Raw genomic sequence first — 16,134 nt, forward strand, 5'->3', positions numbered from 1 at the left:
AGACTGGGTCAGGCCAACAGATGAGTGCCTCTGTGCCTTTCAGTGTAGAGTCCCCTACCACTATGACCTGCCGCTTTTTCCTGGCAGCACCAATAGTGATCTTTTTTACCAGTACATCAGTCAGTTGTTCATGTTGTGTTTCCTCATTAGCCCCCTGCAGAACTGCAAAGTAGTTCTGGGTGGGGACATCAGATTCAGGAGGAAGCCCCTTGCTTTTAATTGTCCTCTTCCTCCTTTTTTTGTTTTGTTTTTTTTGTTTGTTTGGTTGTTTTTTTTTGTTACTATTTCCCAGTTTCCTGGGTTAACAGCCTCCTTCTTTTCTCCATGAGCTATGATGGACGCTTGAGGCGCCTGCACAGTTTGGGCCTGGAGCAAGCAGTCCTGCTTCCTCTCAGCTTCCGACATCTTTTACCCTATTGACAGCATCCTGCAGCTCAGCCACCTGCTGCAGGAGGACCTCCACCAGGGAGCACCGAGTGCAACTCTGCCCATTGTACACCCTCGCCTCAAGAGACCAGTGCAGGCACTCTCTCCACTCTGAGCTCTGCACTGCAGCCTCCCCTCTCATCGGCTCTCTGGGTGCCTACGCTGGCTACTGCCGAGACAGTCGGAGTAGAGCTCCCAGATCGGTCCCTGGTCATGAGGCAAGCGCTCATCATCCCACTCACCTACCCGCACGAACTGCCGCGCCACACTCCTGGTAGCTTGTGCTCCCTGGGGCGAGTTTTTACCCAGTCAGGGCTGGTGCCGTCCCTCCTGGCACCGCCCCCTGTGAGTCAGCTGCTCGCGTCAGCTGAGCTGCCAGCTACTAGGCAAGTCTTGTCGAGGACTTGAGGCTCCCTTGGTGCCTCTTCCCGCTCTGAATTGAGGCTCCTGCACGCTGAGCTTCCCCCCACTCAGGTGTTGTGACATACGAACTCACTCCTCTAAAAGAGATAACAAGGTTTTATTGAGGGACAAAGTCAATAAAGCAAAAGCAACAGCGCTGGGCGCATGACTGTAGCCAGAGGCCAAGTGATTAGTATTTGTTACGGGTTTATATACTTTCACTATTACATTAGTTACATACATATTCATAATTCCCGCATATAGGCGGGGGATATTATAACTAGCTTCAAGAATTTATTATCATAAGTCTCCTCCTCTTGGCGTCTGCGTACTGCTCTGCGATGATTGTGGGCAGGGGTCTTGAGGATGAAGTAAACAGTCTTCCTCTTGTGAGTAGGGGTTTTCAAGATGAAGTAAGCAGTCTTCCTCACAGTGTACTTTTCACCTTTGTCACAGTTGGACCCCCCAGTAATCACACAACCAGCTATATATGTAATTATTCTGATAACTAGCAAAGATTTAAACCAGTGTGACCTTCCTGCAAAATTTATTGCAGGATGGGCAGACAAGGAGTATCCCAAGCTATCAGATGCTTGGGAGGCTCTGTCTCTAAACTAACTGATAAGTAGAAGGATGGTGTGAAATAACTCATTCATGTTTAGTGGGGCCACTAAATCCTGTTATCTCACCACAGACTTACAACACAAACATTGCTCTTTAAAACTACTTTAGAAGACTAGTGTGAAACAACTCATGTTTAGTGGGGCCACTACATTCCACAGATTTACAACATAAACATTGTTCTCTTTCTACAGCCTAAGTTAAGCTAAAAAGTACTTTAACTCTATGTTTTCCAGGCACTAGCTTTCCTTATATCAAGCTTCATCCCCCCTTCTTTTACCTTTACAAATTCTTTTGCTATGTGACTCCCTTTTGATCAAGAGATCTGAACCTTTTTAACTTATTGTCTAGTCTTGTGTCTTTAGCGTGTTTTGTTTCTGTTATTGTAAACTCATACAGTTATATCCACATAACCACACCTATGATTTGCAAAAGCCAATACATTTATGTCTTTATCACAGGTGTTGAAGGCATCCTCTCTTGAGCTACTCAGCAATTCCGACACCAGTGAGAACTTCTTGATGTAGGGGGTCACCTCCCACATGAACTTCACTGGAGAGGGGAAAGAGGGGAAACAGGTTAGGGCTGGGCAGGGGCCCTGCACCCCAGGTATGCTCTGAGCATGGGGGTGTCTAGTCCCCCCTGGCATGCACAGGGTCTTGGCCAGCCCTGGAGGACTGCAGGACTCCACAATGGCACCAACACAGCCCATGTTCTAGGGGGTGGAACTCCCCATTGTCTTCATGCAGCAGGAAAGTGGCTCCTACCTTCCCCCTAATCCTGCTGCCTAGCTGGGCAGGGCAGGGACGTGCTGTGGGGCAGTGGCAGGGGTGGCAGGTCCTGCCAGCTGTTTGCCAGATGTGGGCAGCTGCCTTCATAACCAGATTGGTCCCCAGCACCCTCCAGCCAACCACCCATGGCAGGGCTCCAGTCCATAATGCCAAGACTCCATGGTGCCAGTGCAAACATCCACCAGGGCATGGTCACCAGATCCCCCAAGGCCAGGTTTGCTGAGACAGTGGCATCTGCAACCACCCCTTCTGCTCCTGGTGAGGTGGTGGCTGAAGCACAGCCATCCCAGCACAGCCGGTGCTGCCCGCCTACACTTCACCATAAAGGAAACCCTGTTGCTGCTGGCACCCCTTGCCCGATCTGCTGCGAAGGGGCACCCGGGAGAGGAGGGAACCTGTGGAAGCAGTGTTCTCACAGGAGACTGGATAATTGGTACATAAATTCTGAATAATCCTGAAAGATACAGCAAGGCCATGAGAGGCCTGAGGAAGCCTAAACAAGCAAGATAAGAAGAAGCTGGATTCCACCGAGTTAATGAGAACTGTGGACTGTTGGCAAGCTTTCGAGGTCAAGTTCTCACACCTGTGCTTAACCAATTATATGTTAGTCACCAAGGGTCTTCAAGACATGTATCCAATCATAATATGCCAAATCACTGTAAGTGCATGTAAGAAACAGTATTTAAGGGGTTAAGGCTTTGTAATAAACGGCTTTTGTCTGATCATATTGATCTCTGACCGAGTCCATATATTTTCTGCGGCAGGGACCAGTACCCGAGACGTGGAAGGGGTGGGTCCTTCGAGGATGACTTCCTTCCCGGCTCGCTTCAGCACCTGGACAGCTTGATCGTGGGTAGCATCCCGGAGATCGACTCCATTAACGGCGAGGATGGAGTCGCTGAGACGGAGCGTCCCGCTCCGTTCCGCCGCCAACCGCGGGAAGATACGTGAGATGAGCACCGGCATACGATTCTCCCAACCTCCCTTGATGCTGATACCGAACCCTCCCGCCTCCACCTTCACCACCCGCACCCTCCGCATGCAACCGGACCCCTCTTCCGCGTTGCAGTTAACCACCGCCGCTTCGCCGCTTCGCTGCTTCTCGGTTCCGCCTTTAGGCTCAACGCTTCTCTGCTCAGCTCCGCCACTACCCACACCGAACGTTCCCTTAGTAGCAACTCCAGCAGCAGCTCCGCTTTGCAAGCGCGGGTCCATACGGACATGCCGCTACCGCCGCGTAACGGGAAAGGAGGCGTGACCTACCGAGAGGCCCAAGCCATAGCACGTCCCGGGAGAGGCGGGACTAAGGAACAAACACACCCACACCCTCGGCTCTGCGCTTTATTTCCCGCTCCGCTGTCCGTTTCCTGGGCTCTGTCTAAAACTCCACTTAGCAAAACTCGCTCGCCTGATTTATGGCTAATGCCATCCTGGCTTGTACCGTAGTGTAGCCAGCAGGACTAGGGCAGCGATTGTCGCCCTGTACTGGGCAACAGTGAGGCTGCATTTCGAATCTTGTGTTCAGTTTTGGGCTCCTCACTATAAGAGAGATATTGAGGTGGTGGAGCAGGTCCAGGGAAGGGCAACAAAGCTGAAGGGTCTAGAGCACAAGTCTGATGAGGAGTGCTTGAGGCAACTGGGGGTGGTTGGTCTGGAGAAGGCTTGAGGGGACCTTACTGCTCTCTACAACCACCTGAAAGGAGGTTAGATTGGATATTAGGAAAAATTTCTTCACCAAGAGGGTGATCAGGTATTGGAACAGGCTGCCCAGGAAAGTGGTGGAGTGACCATCCCTGGAGTCATTTAAAAGACATGGAGATGTGGCATTTAGTGACATGGTTTAGTGGTGGACTTGGCAGTGCTGGGGTAAAGGTTGGACTTGATGATCTTAAAGTTCTTTTCCAACCTGGCTGATTTGATGATTCTGATTTCTAAGGGAGGTGAGCTATCGGCCACTCCTAGAGCCTGAATTTCCCGTCCCTTCCTAGGGTGATGAGTGTCCATCCACCCACCAAACCACCTGGCTGAGGGCCTGCATGAGGAACCAGGACCTAATGATGTGAGGTGGTGGGAGATCCAGAGTGCTGCCTTGTCCCTGGGAAGACCATCAACATGGGAATGCCATGACGTGGCTGCATTCTTGTGCTCAGGCCAGCAGCAACCTGGCCTATTGCTGCAACAAGGGAGCCCTGTGTGAGAAATGGTCTCTAGATAAAAGCTATTCTTGTAAAAGCTCAGGGTAGACACAGCAGTGAAGCAGCAATTTGTTAAATTTTTTGCAAAAACAGGTGTCCTAGAAAGTAGACACACCCAGAAAAAGCAGAAATTTGATTTACATATCCGATCCCGTCTGCAGGTTCCCACGCTTGTTTCCTCATTGGTTGGGTACTCCATGGTTTACAGGCTATCCAACACATATAATCTACATCCTAACTATCACGCCTCCGGTTGCATCTTCCCTTACTTGATTTTATATGCCCCTTCCTCTTATTTATTTAACGCCTATTATGGTTCAAGAAATTCCCCGTCAGATTGCGCAGACACCACAATGTCAAGCAGTTTAGTTACCATACACAAAGGGCACCATTTCAGGCGTCTATAAAGAAAGAGGCTAAACGCACACACACATACACTGCTTTCACAACTAGTTTCACTTTATTCACTCAAGCATGGTAATATATAGCATACAGATATGGGTCCGAGCCATGAAGCCAAACAGCAACTACATCATTCCCAGTGACTGTTTTCAGTCACTATAAATTCCATTCTATAAAAATTCACTTCCCAGGCTGCTTCCCAGCGCAACCTTGGACCCAAACACTCCCTGGCTCACTCAGGTGCACTATCAGCAATTCTTCTTCTTTAATTACCCACCTAGTGGGAACAGGACCTCTTGCAGTTCCCACATCTCCCCCTTTTCTGTTTTGCATGATACTTTGGCTTCGGTTCTTTGCAATTTGGCAGCAAGTCTCTAGATGACATGGAGGAAAAGCAAAGCAAAGCGGTGATGTCCAGGCTCCAAAGACAAGATCTCACCAATGTGTGGGAATCTTGGGAACCGGGAGATAGATGCTGTTACTTCCAAAAACACAGCCCTTGGCTTTCCTTATCCCCTTCTCTGCTTGAGGAGTCTTAAATCACACAAGAGCAGTTTCTTGACATTAGCATTTAAAGATGGAAAGTTCAAATACAATAGTTGCTTATTATATTATTATTACTCATAACAGTTACTTATGTTAACTTTTGCTTTTTTACTTTGAGGGTGATGAAACCTGCTTTAGGTGACCCTGCTTGAGCAGGGGACTTGGACTAAATCCTCTCTCGTGCCGACCGCAGGCTGCTTGGCCTGCCCTTCCCTCCTGGATGGCCCTCTTATAACAGAGGAGGCCATCCCTCACATCAAGGTCTGGCATGGCATGTGTCCCCACCGCTCAGCGCCTGCTGGGTTGCAGCCAACAGCGGAGCTAAAGGTTCTTCTTGGTAGTAAACACAGAGGCCAACCCAGTCTTGTCCTTGACTATGGTAGGAGGCATTTGGCCAACCTCAGTCCTTGCACCCTGTTGTCAATGCAGAGTTTCACCTGCCTCATCCAGTAACAAGTCGCTATCATGGCAAAGCACGCACAGATTTCCATTAGCAGTATAACTACTACAGGGTGCAGCAGCGCTTTGAAGATGCTCATGGCAGTGAAGGACCAGCCAAAGAAATTTCCTACCAGTGGTGTTCTCCCACTCTCTTAATAAATTTCATTACCTATTTTATAACACTTCCATTGTGATGTACAGTTATTAGGAATTTTCTAGCTTCTGCTTCAGCATTTTCTAGCAGCTGCTGCAAATTGCATGCTCTAACATCTCTTTTACAAGTGACAAATCCATACCGAAAGGGGTTGAAGTTATACTACGATACACAGTGTAGGTTCTTATTAGCAACTGGCTAGTAAATACAGGGGGTTTATACACAAAATCACAGCCTCTAATAATAGCTATGTTGCAAGCACGCGTATTTGAGTCATTAAACACGGTCTGGTTATAGAGACTTCTCAGTTGCCCCCAAGTGATGTTTTACAAATCATGCCTTTTTCTCTTCCCGTCTCATTCTGCTCGGGGTCTTCAAGGTCAGCTCCTGCATCTGAGGTATTGGGTTCTTTAACTTGTCTGTTCAGCTCATGGTACGGCTTGACAAACGTTGCAGGCAGCCACCACGGACCTGTAGGTAGGAGGACACAAGCTTACCCCCTCCCCCAGGTTATCAGTTCCCATTTCTGCGGGCCCAAAGGATCACGATACCACACTTTAGCATGTTCTGAAGGTGGACTATCAGCACCAAAATGTCATTGTACTGCAGTGACAGGAGTATTCATGGAAGATTAAGTGAAATTTAAAAAATTCAATGTATAGATGGCATTTCTTGAGGGACCATATTCCCCCTTTTTTGTGTTTGTAGCATGGATTTCAGAACATCGTGAGTTCGTTCCACAGTCCCCTGGCCTGTAGGGGAGCGGGGAGTATCAGTGACATGTGTGACACCCCATTGCTGTAAAGGTCGTGATAATGCTAATGAATTATATGCATGGCTGTTATCCATTTTCAAATGGGAAGGAACTCCTAAGGTAGCAAATGCACGTGTTAAATGTCAGATAACATCACGGGCCTTCTCTTCTTTATGGGCAGAGGCCGAAATCATACGTGAAAATGTGTCAACAGACACGTGCACATGTTTAAAGGCACCAAAGGAAGCAATGTGTGTAACATCTGTTTGCCAAATCTCATTCACCTTTAAGCCACGAGGATTTACACCCATGGTAAATGAGGATTGAGCTGTTGATTGACAGTCAGGGCAAGACCTGACAATTTGCTATGCTTGAGAAGAAGATAGGTTAAACTGTTTCTTTAAAGCAGAGGCATTCTGATGAAAAAATGAATGTGAAGCAGTTGCAGAAGTAAACTGCACAGTGCTAACAGTCAAGGAGTCTGCTATGTCATTACACACAGTTAAAGGGCCAGGCAGGTTGGAATGCGATCTAATACGTCCAATAAAGCCAGAATAATTCCTAGTTTCCAAACAATGTTTTAGCTTCAGCAAAATGTCAAAAAGTTCACGGTTATCGATTTCTTTTAACGCACCAAAAGGAAGGCATGGTAACAATCGAACAACATATTCTGAGTCACAAACAATATTTAAGGATTCTGCGGGGAACAATTGTAGCCCATGTAAGACCGCAGCAATTTCAACAAGCTGCGTAGAGCCATCCACATGTATAACAGAGGACTGCCAGGAATCATTTTCAAACCAAACTACAGCAGCTTTGCCAGTTTTTCCAGAGCCATCATCAAAAATGGTTTTAGCATCTTGAATGAGTTGTGTTTGAATTACAAATCGCTCCTGTAGATCAAAATCTGAAAAAGCTTTTAGCAATTTATGTTTTGGAGTACCATAAAAAAATTTTCCTGTAAAGTCTGCTAATGCTATTTGGAAAGAAACAGACTGAGCAAAAAGGAACTGAAAGTCTGTTGCAGTTAATGGTAAATACAATTCTGCAGGGTCATTGCCTGTTAAATGCTGAACCCTCATACGGCCTTTGACGATTAAGTCAACAGTCATATCTAACGGTTCTGTCACCGTCTTTCTCTGAGTATGTGGTAAAAAAAACATTCCAAAAAGTAAACAGAGTTACTGTCGATTTGGCATATGACTCCTAATGGCCTTTGTTGCATATTAACAACGAGCAGAGAAATTGGGAAGTGTAAATGCACTCTATCTGCCTGCAGCATCTCAAATTTTTGAGTCACTATATTCAAAGCGTCAATAACTTTAGGGGCAAGATGACGAGGAGAATTCAAGTCTGAGTCCCCTCTTAATAAATCAAAGAGTAGTTCATGGTCGGCATTAGTAATACCCAACATAGGACGCATCCAGTTAATAGTACCTAAGAGCTTCTGTAAATCATTCAAATTTGTGATTTTGTTGACAAAAGGCATAGAAAAAGCAAAATGATCACAGCCTGCAGGATGCAAAGGAATTGTAAAAAAACGATCCTTCAAATCAATAATGCAAAGAAACCAGTCAGCTGGAATCATAGAATCATAGAATCGTTAGGGTTGGAAAGGACCTTAAGATCATCTAGTTCCAAGCCCCCTGCCATGGGCAGGGACACCTCACACTAAACCATGTCACCCAAGGCTCTGTCCAACCTGGCCTTGAACACTGTCAGGGATGGAGCATTCACAGCCTCCCTGGGCAACTCATTCCAGTGCCTCACCACCCTTACAGTAAAGAATTTCTTCCTTATATCCAGTCTAAACTTCCCTTGTTTAAGTTTGAACACGTTACCCCTTGTCCTGTCACTACAGTCCTTAATGAAGAGTCCCTCCCCAGCATCCCTATGGCCCCCCTTCAGATACTGGAAGCCTGCTATGAGGTCTCCACGCAGCCTTCTCTTCTCCAGGCTGAACAGCCCCAACTTTCTCAGCCTATCTTCATACGGGAGGTGATCCAGTGCCCTCATCATCCTCGTGGCCCTCCTCTGGACTTGTTCCAACAGTTCCATGTCCTTTTTATGTTGAGGACACCAGAACTGTATACAATACTCCAAGTGAGGTCTCATGAGAGCAGAGTAGAGGGGCAGGATCACCTCCTTTGACCTGCTGGTCAAGCTCCTTTTGATGCAGCCCAGGATATGGTTGGCTTTCTGGGCTGTGAGCGCACACTGCCGGCTCATGTTCATTTTTTCATCGACCAACACCCCCAAGTCCTTCTCTGCAGGGCTGCTCTGAATCTCTTGAGGATTAGGCAAACCTGATTGTAAAGCCCCCATGGGTTGCATTACATTATTAATTGCACGCAGACCTTGCAAAAGTTGCCATTTCCCCCTTTTCTTTGGTATTACAAAAATGGCTGTGTTCCAGAGACTAGTAGGTGGAACAATATGTCCTGCTTTCAGTTGCTCCTCAACCAATAAATGTGCGTGCTCCAATTTTTCCCTTTTTAAAGGCCACTGATCAACCCAGACTGGTTTTTCTGTTAACCATGAATGTTTGAACAGGGGCTTCAGATCAGCAACCATTAGGATAAATTTGCCCCGTCTGTGGTAAATAACAAATTCCACGTGTTTGCAAATCTAGCCCCCACAGATTCATAGAAACTGGCAGTATATATGGTTGAAAACGAGCTACAGCACCATCCGGTGCAATACCTTTCAGGAATCAAGTACTTTTAAAAGGAGATTGTATACCTCCAAGTCCAGCTACTGTTGCTAAAGCCTTTTCAAAGGGCCAGTGAGTCAGCCATTGAAACTGTGAAATAATCAAAATATCTGCCCCGGTGTCTATTAATCTACTAAAGATTCTATTCCCTATTTGCAAATTCAATACAGGCTGTTTCTGAGTAATCTCCTGAGTCCAATAAACCTCAGCTTTTCCAGAGCTTCCAAATCCAGAGGTATTCCTTATGTGTTGCAGAATGACTCTAAGAGCAGGACAATAGAGTTCTGGAGGACTGTGCAAGCAAGGCGGGGGGTGGCCCCCACAGGTGGCCGGAGACCAGACCTGGGAGGAGAATGTGGAGGAAGCTGTGGGGGGCTAACCAATACTGTTGTGCCAAGAAGGAGTGGCTGAATACCACTCCTATATATGTGTGAACTGCGTCACAAATAAAGTAGAAGTTGCTTATCACCCATATTGGGTTGGCCTGTCTGCTTCTCCTCGCCGCTTACACTTATGTTAATTTCTACTTTTGGCACCCATTATGGAATCAAAACAAGTTGTGCTAATTCTTGACCTTTTGGAATTTTACAACTGCCGTTTCAGGCAGATGCAAAAATTATTATTTCTCGCATATGATGCAAATCTATTACTCCTGGATGAACTTTTACTCCTTGGAAAGTTGTACTTGAGCGTCTTAACAAATGACCCATAAATCCATTTGGTAAAAGTCCCCAAACATTGGTAGCTATAGCTTTCTTTGATAGTGGAGCAATCTAATTTGATGTCAGTGCTTCTTCCCAAATCCAACCCGGCGCTGCCTGTTGCGGCAGCTGCAAGGTCAGAAATGGAGTGTTTCCTGCAAAACCCCTGTTGTTTTCAGGGGCACCGGGTTTCACCACGCCCCACATGGAGTTTCCCGACAAAGGATTTCCATCCTCATCAAATTTAGATTTACATTGATTGCTCCAGTGATAGCCTTTCTTGCATCTGGGACAGAGTTGAGATGGTGTTTTTTCTTTCTGCTTTTTGTTTCTTTTTGGGACACATTTTACTAATATGTCCTTCCTGTCCACAGTTAAAACATTTTTGCTGACTCATATTAAATTTCAGTAATGCAGCAGCCAAAACAGAAGCCTTATGAGCATCTGTACTGATATCTTGACATGTTTTAATAAACTCAGCAATGTCAGTGAATTTTTCCCTGACTGGGGCTAAAGCAGCTTTGCAAACTCCATTTGCATTTTCATATGCTAGCTGAAACAAAAGCGCAGGAGCAGCCTCGGGATTATCAATCTGCCTTTGTATAGCATTGTTTAATTGGTCTCTAAAAGACACATAGGGTTCCTGAGACTCTTGGCGAACAGTTGCAAAAGAAGTAGTTTGCTTTCCAGGCTTGTACAGCCATACAGGCAGCTTGCTGGAATCCCAGAGGATTTAAATTAATTTGATCATGAGGTTGCAACCATCGCCCAGAACCTGTTAACATGTCAGCATCAATTGGTATTCCTCTTTGAACATTACCTTATACCTGTAAAGCCACTAACTTATTATATTCCAGTCTCCATACTGAGTACTGAGTAGGTGTCAAAATCGTTCACGCTAAAGCGTTCCAGTCCATTGGGACCATAGATCCTGAAGGACCTATAATTTCATAGAATCATAGATTCATAGAATCGTTAGGGTTGGAAAGGACCTTAAGATCATCTGGTTCCAAGCCCCCTGCCAGGGGCAGGGACACCTCACAATAAAGCATGTCACCCAAGGCTCTTTCTAACCCGGCCTTGAACACCACCAGGGATGGAGCATTCACAGCTTCTCTGGGCAACCCATTCCAGTGCCTCACAGTACTTTACTGCCTACAGTAAAGAACTTCTTCCTTATATCCAATCTAAACATCCCCTGTTTAAGTTTGAACCCATTACCCCTTGTCCTATCACTATAGTCCCTGATGAACAGTACCTCCCCAGCATCTTTATAGGCCACCTTCAGATAATGGAAGGCTGTTATGAGGTCTCCATGCAACCTTCTCTTCTCCAGGCTGAACAGCCCCAACTTTCTCAGCCTGTCTTCATGTAGGAAGTGCTCCAGCCCCCTGATCATCCTTGTGGCCATCCTCTGGACTTGTTCCAACAGTTCTATGCCTATTTTATGTTGAGGACACCAGAACTGTACACAAAACTCCAAGTGAGATCTCACTCTGCCAGCTCATGTTAAGTCTCCTAAGTCCTTCTCTGCAGGGCTGCTCTGAAACTCTTCTCTGCCCAACCTGTAGCTGTGCTTGGGATTGCCCTGACCCAGGTGTAGGACCTTGCACTTGGCATGGTTAATCTTCATAAGTTTGGCATCAGCCCACCTGACAAGCATGTCAAGGTCCCTCTGGATGGCATCCTTTCCCTCCGGCACACTCAATCCCACTGTCCATGTCACCGACAAAGATGTTGAACAAGACTGGTCCCAACACCGATCTCTAAGGGACACAACTTGTTACTGGTCTCCAGCTAGATATTGAGCCATTGACCACAATACTTTGTGTGCAGCCATCCAGCCAGTTGTTGATCCACCGAGTGGTCCATCCATCAAATTGATGACTCTCCAATTTAGAGACAAGGATGTCATGTGGGACAATGCCGAATGTTTTGCAGAAGTTCAGGTAGATTTTTTTCATGCGCCTTAGCATGCCTTCCAGGGGAATCTGCTCCATGATCCTGCCAGGCACAGAGGTGAGACTGACTGGTCTGTAATTCCCTGGGTCATCCATTTTCCCCTTCTTGAAAATGGGGGTTACACTTCCATTTTTACAGTCATTGGGAACTTCACCTGACTGCCATGATTTTTCAAATATGATGGACAGTGGCTTAGCAACTTCATTTGCCAGCTCCTTCGGGACCCGCGCATGGATTTCATCAGGTCCCATGGATTTGTGCATGTACAGCTTCTTAGGACGGTCTCAAACCAGATCTTCTCCAACAGTGAGCCTAAGGTCTTCATTCTCACAGTCCCTGCATCTGCCTTCCAAAACTTGGGTGGTGTGGTTAGAGCATTTGCCAGTGAAGACTGAGGCAAAGAAGTCATTAAGAACCTCAGCCTTCTCCAAATCCAGGGTAGCCAGTTGTTAGCTTTCTGGTGCCCAATGTGGGGCATGAAATTTTGATATAAAAACAGATCTGCCCAGAGTGTGTCTAATCGTATTTGTGATAAGCATTTATTGTTTTGGATTAATAATCACTCATCACAATGCTGATATATTGGTTCTCAACGTTGTTGCTCTTGATCTCGAAGTTTCAACATGTCGTACCTTACTTAAAGTCAGCTTTTGCTGTTTTAGTGTTTATCATCTGGGGGACCTGGGCTAAGTTTCTTGTTTTGCTGTTCTTCATGGCAATGACTTGTAATACAATGGACTCATTGATCGTGAAACTGAGCTGATATGTGTTTCCAGTGTGGTCATCACCTCTATTCTTTGGGAGGTATATAGTGGAAATGTTTAGCAATTACACATCTTTTTTTCTTTCCTCGGGTGGTCAGCCTATGAAGGAGACATTCCCTCCCACCCTCTGCTCCCCCACCAGACTATTTACAGTGGGAGTAGATTCAGGAATATTTGAAGATCCTGAATATCATTTCAGTGCCCTTGAAAGCACTCTGCTCCTCTTGCTGGGAACCAGCTTGTTGCTGCATATGCTCTCTATGTTTTGCATATGGTGTGACCACCCTGAGAACGCCTGTTCTTGTCCCATCGTGACAGCTAAGCAGGGCCTGGCTCAAGTCTTGTCTAGGATTAGACGATGGTATTGGAGGATCACCAAGAGATTTTCCCCGAGGATGGATGGCCATGAGTGGCAGGGTGTGTGGGACAGTATGGTAAAGTATCTAATCCAGTGAGTCCCCCCAGTGCTTTGGAAGCACAGTAGATTGAAGGCAGTTGTATGGAGCCCTGGACGACAAGTTGCAGAAACTGCTGAAGGGGAGGGTGAATCCAGTCAGTTTGCAGAGGTGAAAGCCATCCAGCTGTCCTTGGACATTGCTGAATGAGAAAAGTGGCCCGTATTTTACCTCTATACTGATTCACTGATGGTGGCAAATGCCCTGTGGGGGTGGTTGAAGCAATGAAAGCAGAGCAACTGACAACGCAGAGGTAAACCCATCTGGGCTGCTGCACTGTGGCAAGATATCGCTGCCCGGGTGCAGAACCTGGTGGTGAAGGTACGCCATGTAGATGTCCATGTACCCAAGATTCGGGCCACTAAGGAAGACCAGAACAACCAAAAAGTGGAACGAGCTGCTAAGACTGAAGTAGCTCAGATGGACTTAGATTGGTAACATAAAGGTGACTTATTTTTGGCCCGGTGGGCCCGTGACACTTCAGGCCATCAGGGCAGAGATGCAACGTATAGATGGGCTAGGGATCGAGGGGTGGATTCAACTCTGGACACTATTGCCCAGGTTATTCATGAGTGTGAAACATGTGCTACAATTAAACAAGCCAAGTGGTTAAAGCCTCTTTGGTATGGAGGACGATGGCTGAAGTATAAATATGGGGAGGCCTGGCAGATTGCCTACATCACACTCCCACCAACCCGCCAAGGCAAGCACCATGGTGGAAGCAACTGCCGGATGGCTGGAAAAATAAGCTGTGCCCCATGCCACTGCCCAGAGCACTATCCCGGGCCTTGAGAAACAGATTTTGTGGCGACACGGCACCCCAGAGAGGACTGAGTCAGACAATGGGATTCATTTCTGGAACAACCTTATAGACACTTAGGCCAAAGAGCATGGCATTGAGTGGGTATATCACATCCCCTACCATGCACCAGCCTCTGGGAAAATCGAACAGTACAAGGGGCTGTTCAAAACTACACTGAGAGCAATAGGTGGTGGGACTTTAAAACATTGGGATACATATTTACCAAAGGCCACCTGGTTGGTCAACACCAGGGGATCTGCCAACAGGGCTGGCTCACCCAGTCAGGACTTTTACATACTGTAGAAGGGGATAAAGTTCCTGTGGTGCACATAAAGAATTTGCTGGGGAAGACAGTCAGGGTTATTCCTGCTTCAGGTAAAGGCAAACCCACTCATGGGATTGCTTTTGCTCAGGGACCTGGATATACTTGGTTGGTAATGCGGGAAGATGGGGAATTCCGATGTGTACCTCAAGGGGATTTGATTTTAGGGGAAAACAGCCAATGAACTCAACTGCATGCTGTTGCCTGCTATGTAGCACTTTTATAGACCAAGAACTAGATGTCTTCAGGTCACCAGCGACTGTCCCTGACTTCCCTCCGACCATCATTCCAACAAAGAATGAACTTTGACGAAACCAAACTAGTTCTGCGGTGTCATCAGCAGGCAACGATCCAACAGTGCACACCATCTCTCCTGCTCTGAAAGACTGTTACAAGAGATGGAGCCCGACATCATGGACTGGATGAACTCAGCAACTTTATAGGGATTTGTCCGTGCACTAATGAATTATCTCTCTCTCTTTGTGTGTGCATGTATGTATATATATTTATATATATATGTATATGAGACAAGAGTGATGGTATATTGAAAAGTGTGGGATCTGAGCACGATGTGAATGGTATGGAATAAGGGGTGGATACTGTCCTCGGTTCAGCAGTAGCAGTCATTTTTCTCCTTCTTAGTAGCTGGTACAGTGCTGTGTTTTTGACTTTCAGCCTGGGAACAATGCTGATAACACCATTGTAAGGAATATTTTCATGTACCGGTTGTTGTTGTCCCTGACTATCTGTTCTTTTTTTTTTTTTTTAAATCTCTCTCCTACAGTTCAACCATTTTCATTGCTTTATATAATTAAATTCACTAAGAGTTACCAGACAATGGGAGCTGTAGCCCCATTTTCTGATCTGATAAATTTAAAATAAATAAATTATACATGTACACACTGCCATAAAGGATCCTCTGCCTTAGGCATCAAACATCTTTAAAGAACTGCTATCAACCTTATGAATATATATAACTTTACAGAATAAATGTAGAGGGAAACAACACTGAGGTACACATGACTTTGAGGAATTATCCCCATGCGTCTCAGCGCTGAATAAAAAGCATACCTACTTTACAACTTTAACGAGTTGTGGAGTCAATCCGCGCATCAGTTGTTAGTTTGATACAATTTTAGTCTCTGTCTCGAGTGCTGTAACTGTGTGGAGTGTGTCTGTGGGATCCCGTGTGTGTGTGTGAATGTGAGACTGATACTAGGAAATCAGCAGAGTGGAGAGATCTTGAAAAAGAGTCCTTTAGAGTGCATTTTGGCCCACTGGAAAGAACCGGGTTTCCTGGGGGCTCGGTAAATGAGAAGATGCTGGTAAAATATTGTAACCAATGATGGCCTTTGTATACTTTGGAAGAACAGTAAAAAATAGCCTAAAACTGAAACCTTGAACTATGATACATTGTTACAATTAATGTTTTTGAGGGGGCAAGGAAAATGGGATGAAGTAATGTATGCAGATATGTTTTTCACTTTAAGAAACCGCCCCCAAGTGACAGACGGAATGCGAAATTGATATAGCTCCGACAGATCCCTTAATTTTGGCTTTGGAAAAGGACAGAAAAAAACCCTGAAAGCTGAGCTGGAGAGAAGTTCAGATTGTGATACTGGGGAAAGATACTTAAAGTTAAGGAAAACAAAGGGGGAAAGGAGGGGAGCTCGGGCAGCTCCT

At 46.1% G+C, this 16,134-nt stretch overlaps 1 protein-coding gene across 1 annotated transcript; it reads right to left on the minus strand.

Moving 5' to 3' along the window:
• Window positions 1–896: 896 nt before the first annotated feature.
• Window positions 897–3,463, minus strand: LOC133281918 (beta-2-syntrophin-like). The gene is given in 4 exon segments (XM_061477801.1): window positions 897–926; window positions 1,892–2,003; window positions 3,040–3,331; window positions 3,334–3,463. Coding segments are annotated over 4 exon segments (564 nt in total).
• Between the last annotated feature and the right edge of the window lie 12,671 nt (window positions 3,464–16,134).

The sequence above is a fragment of the Pezoporus flaviventris genome, unplaced genomic scaffold (assembly GCF_033815535.1).
Source record: "Pezoporus flaviventris isolate CSIRO_AGI_PZ_B2104156 unplaced genomic scaffold, CSIRO_AGI_Pfla_v1 ptg000109l, whole genome shotgun sequence".
NCBI lineage: Eukaryota > Metazoa > Chordata > Aves > Psittaciformes > Psittacidae > Pezoporus > Pezoporus flaviventris.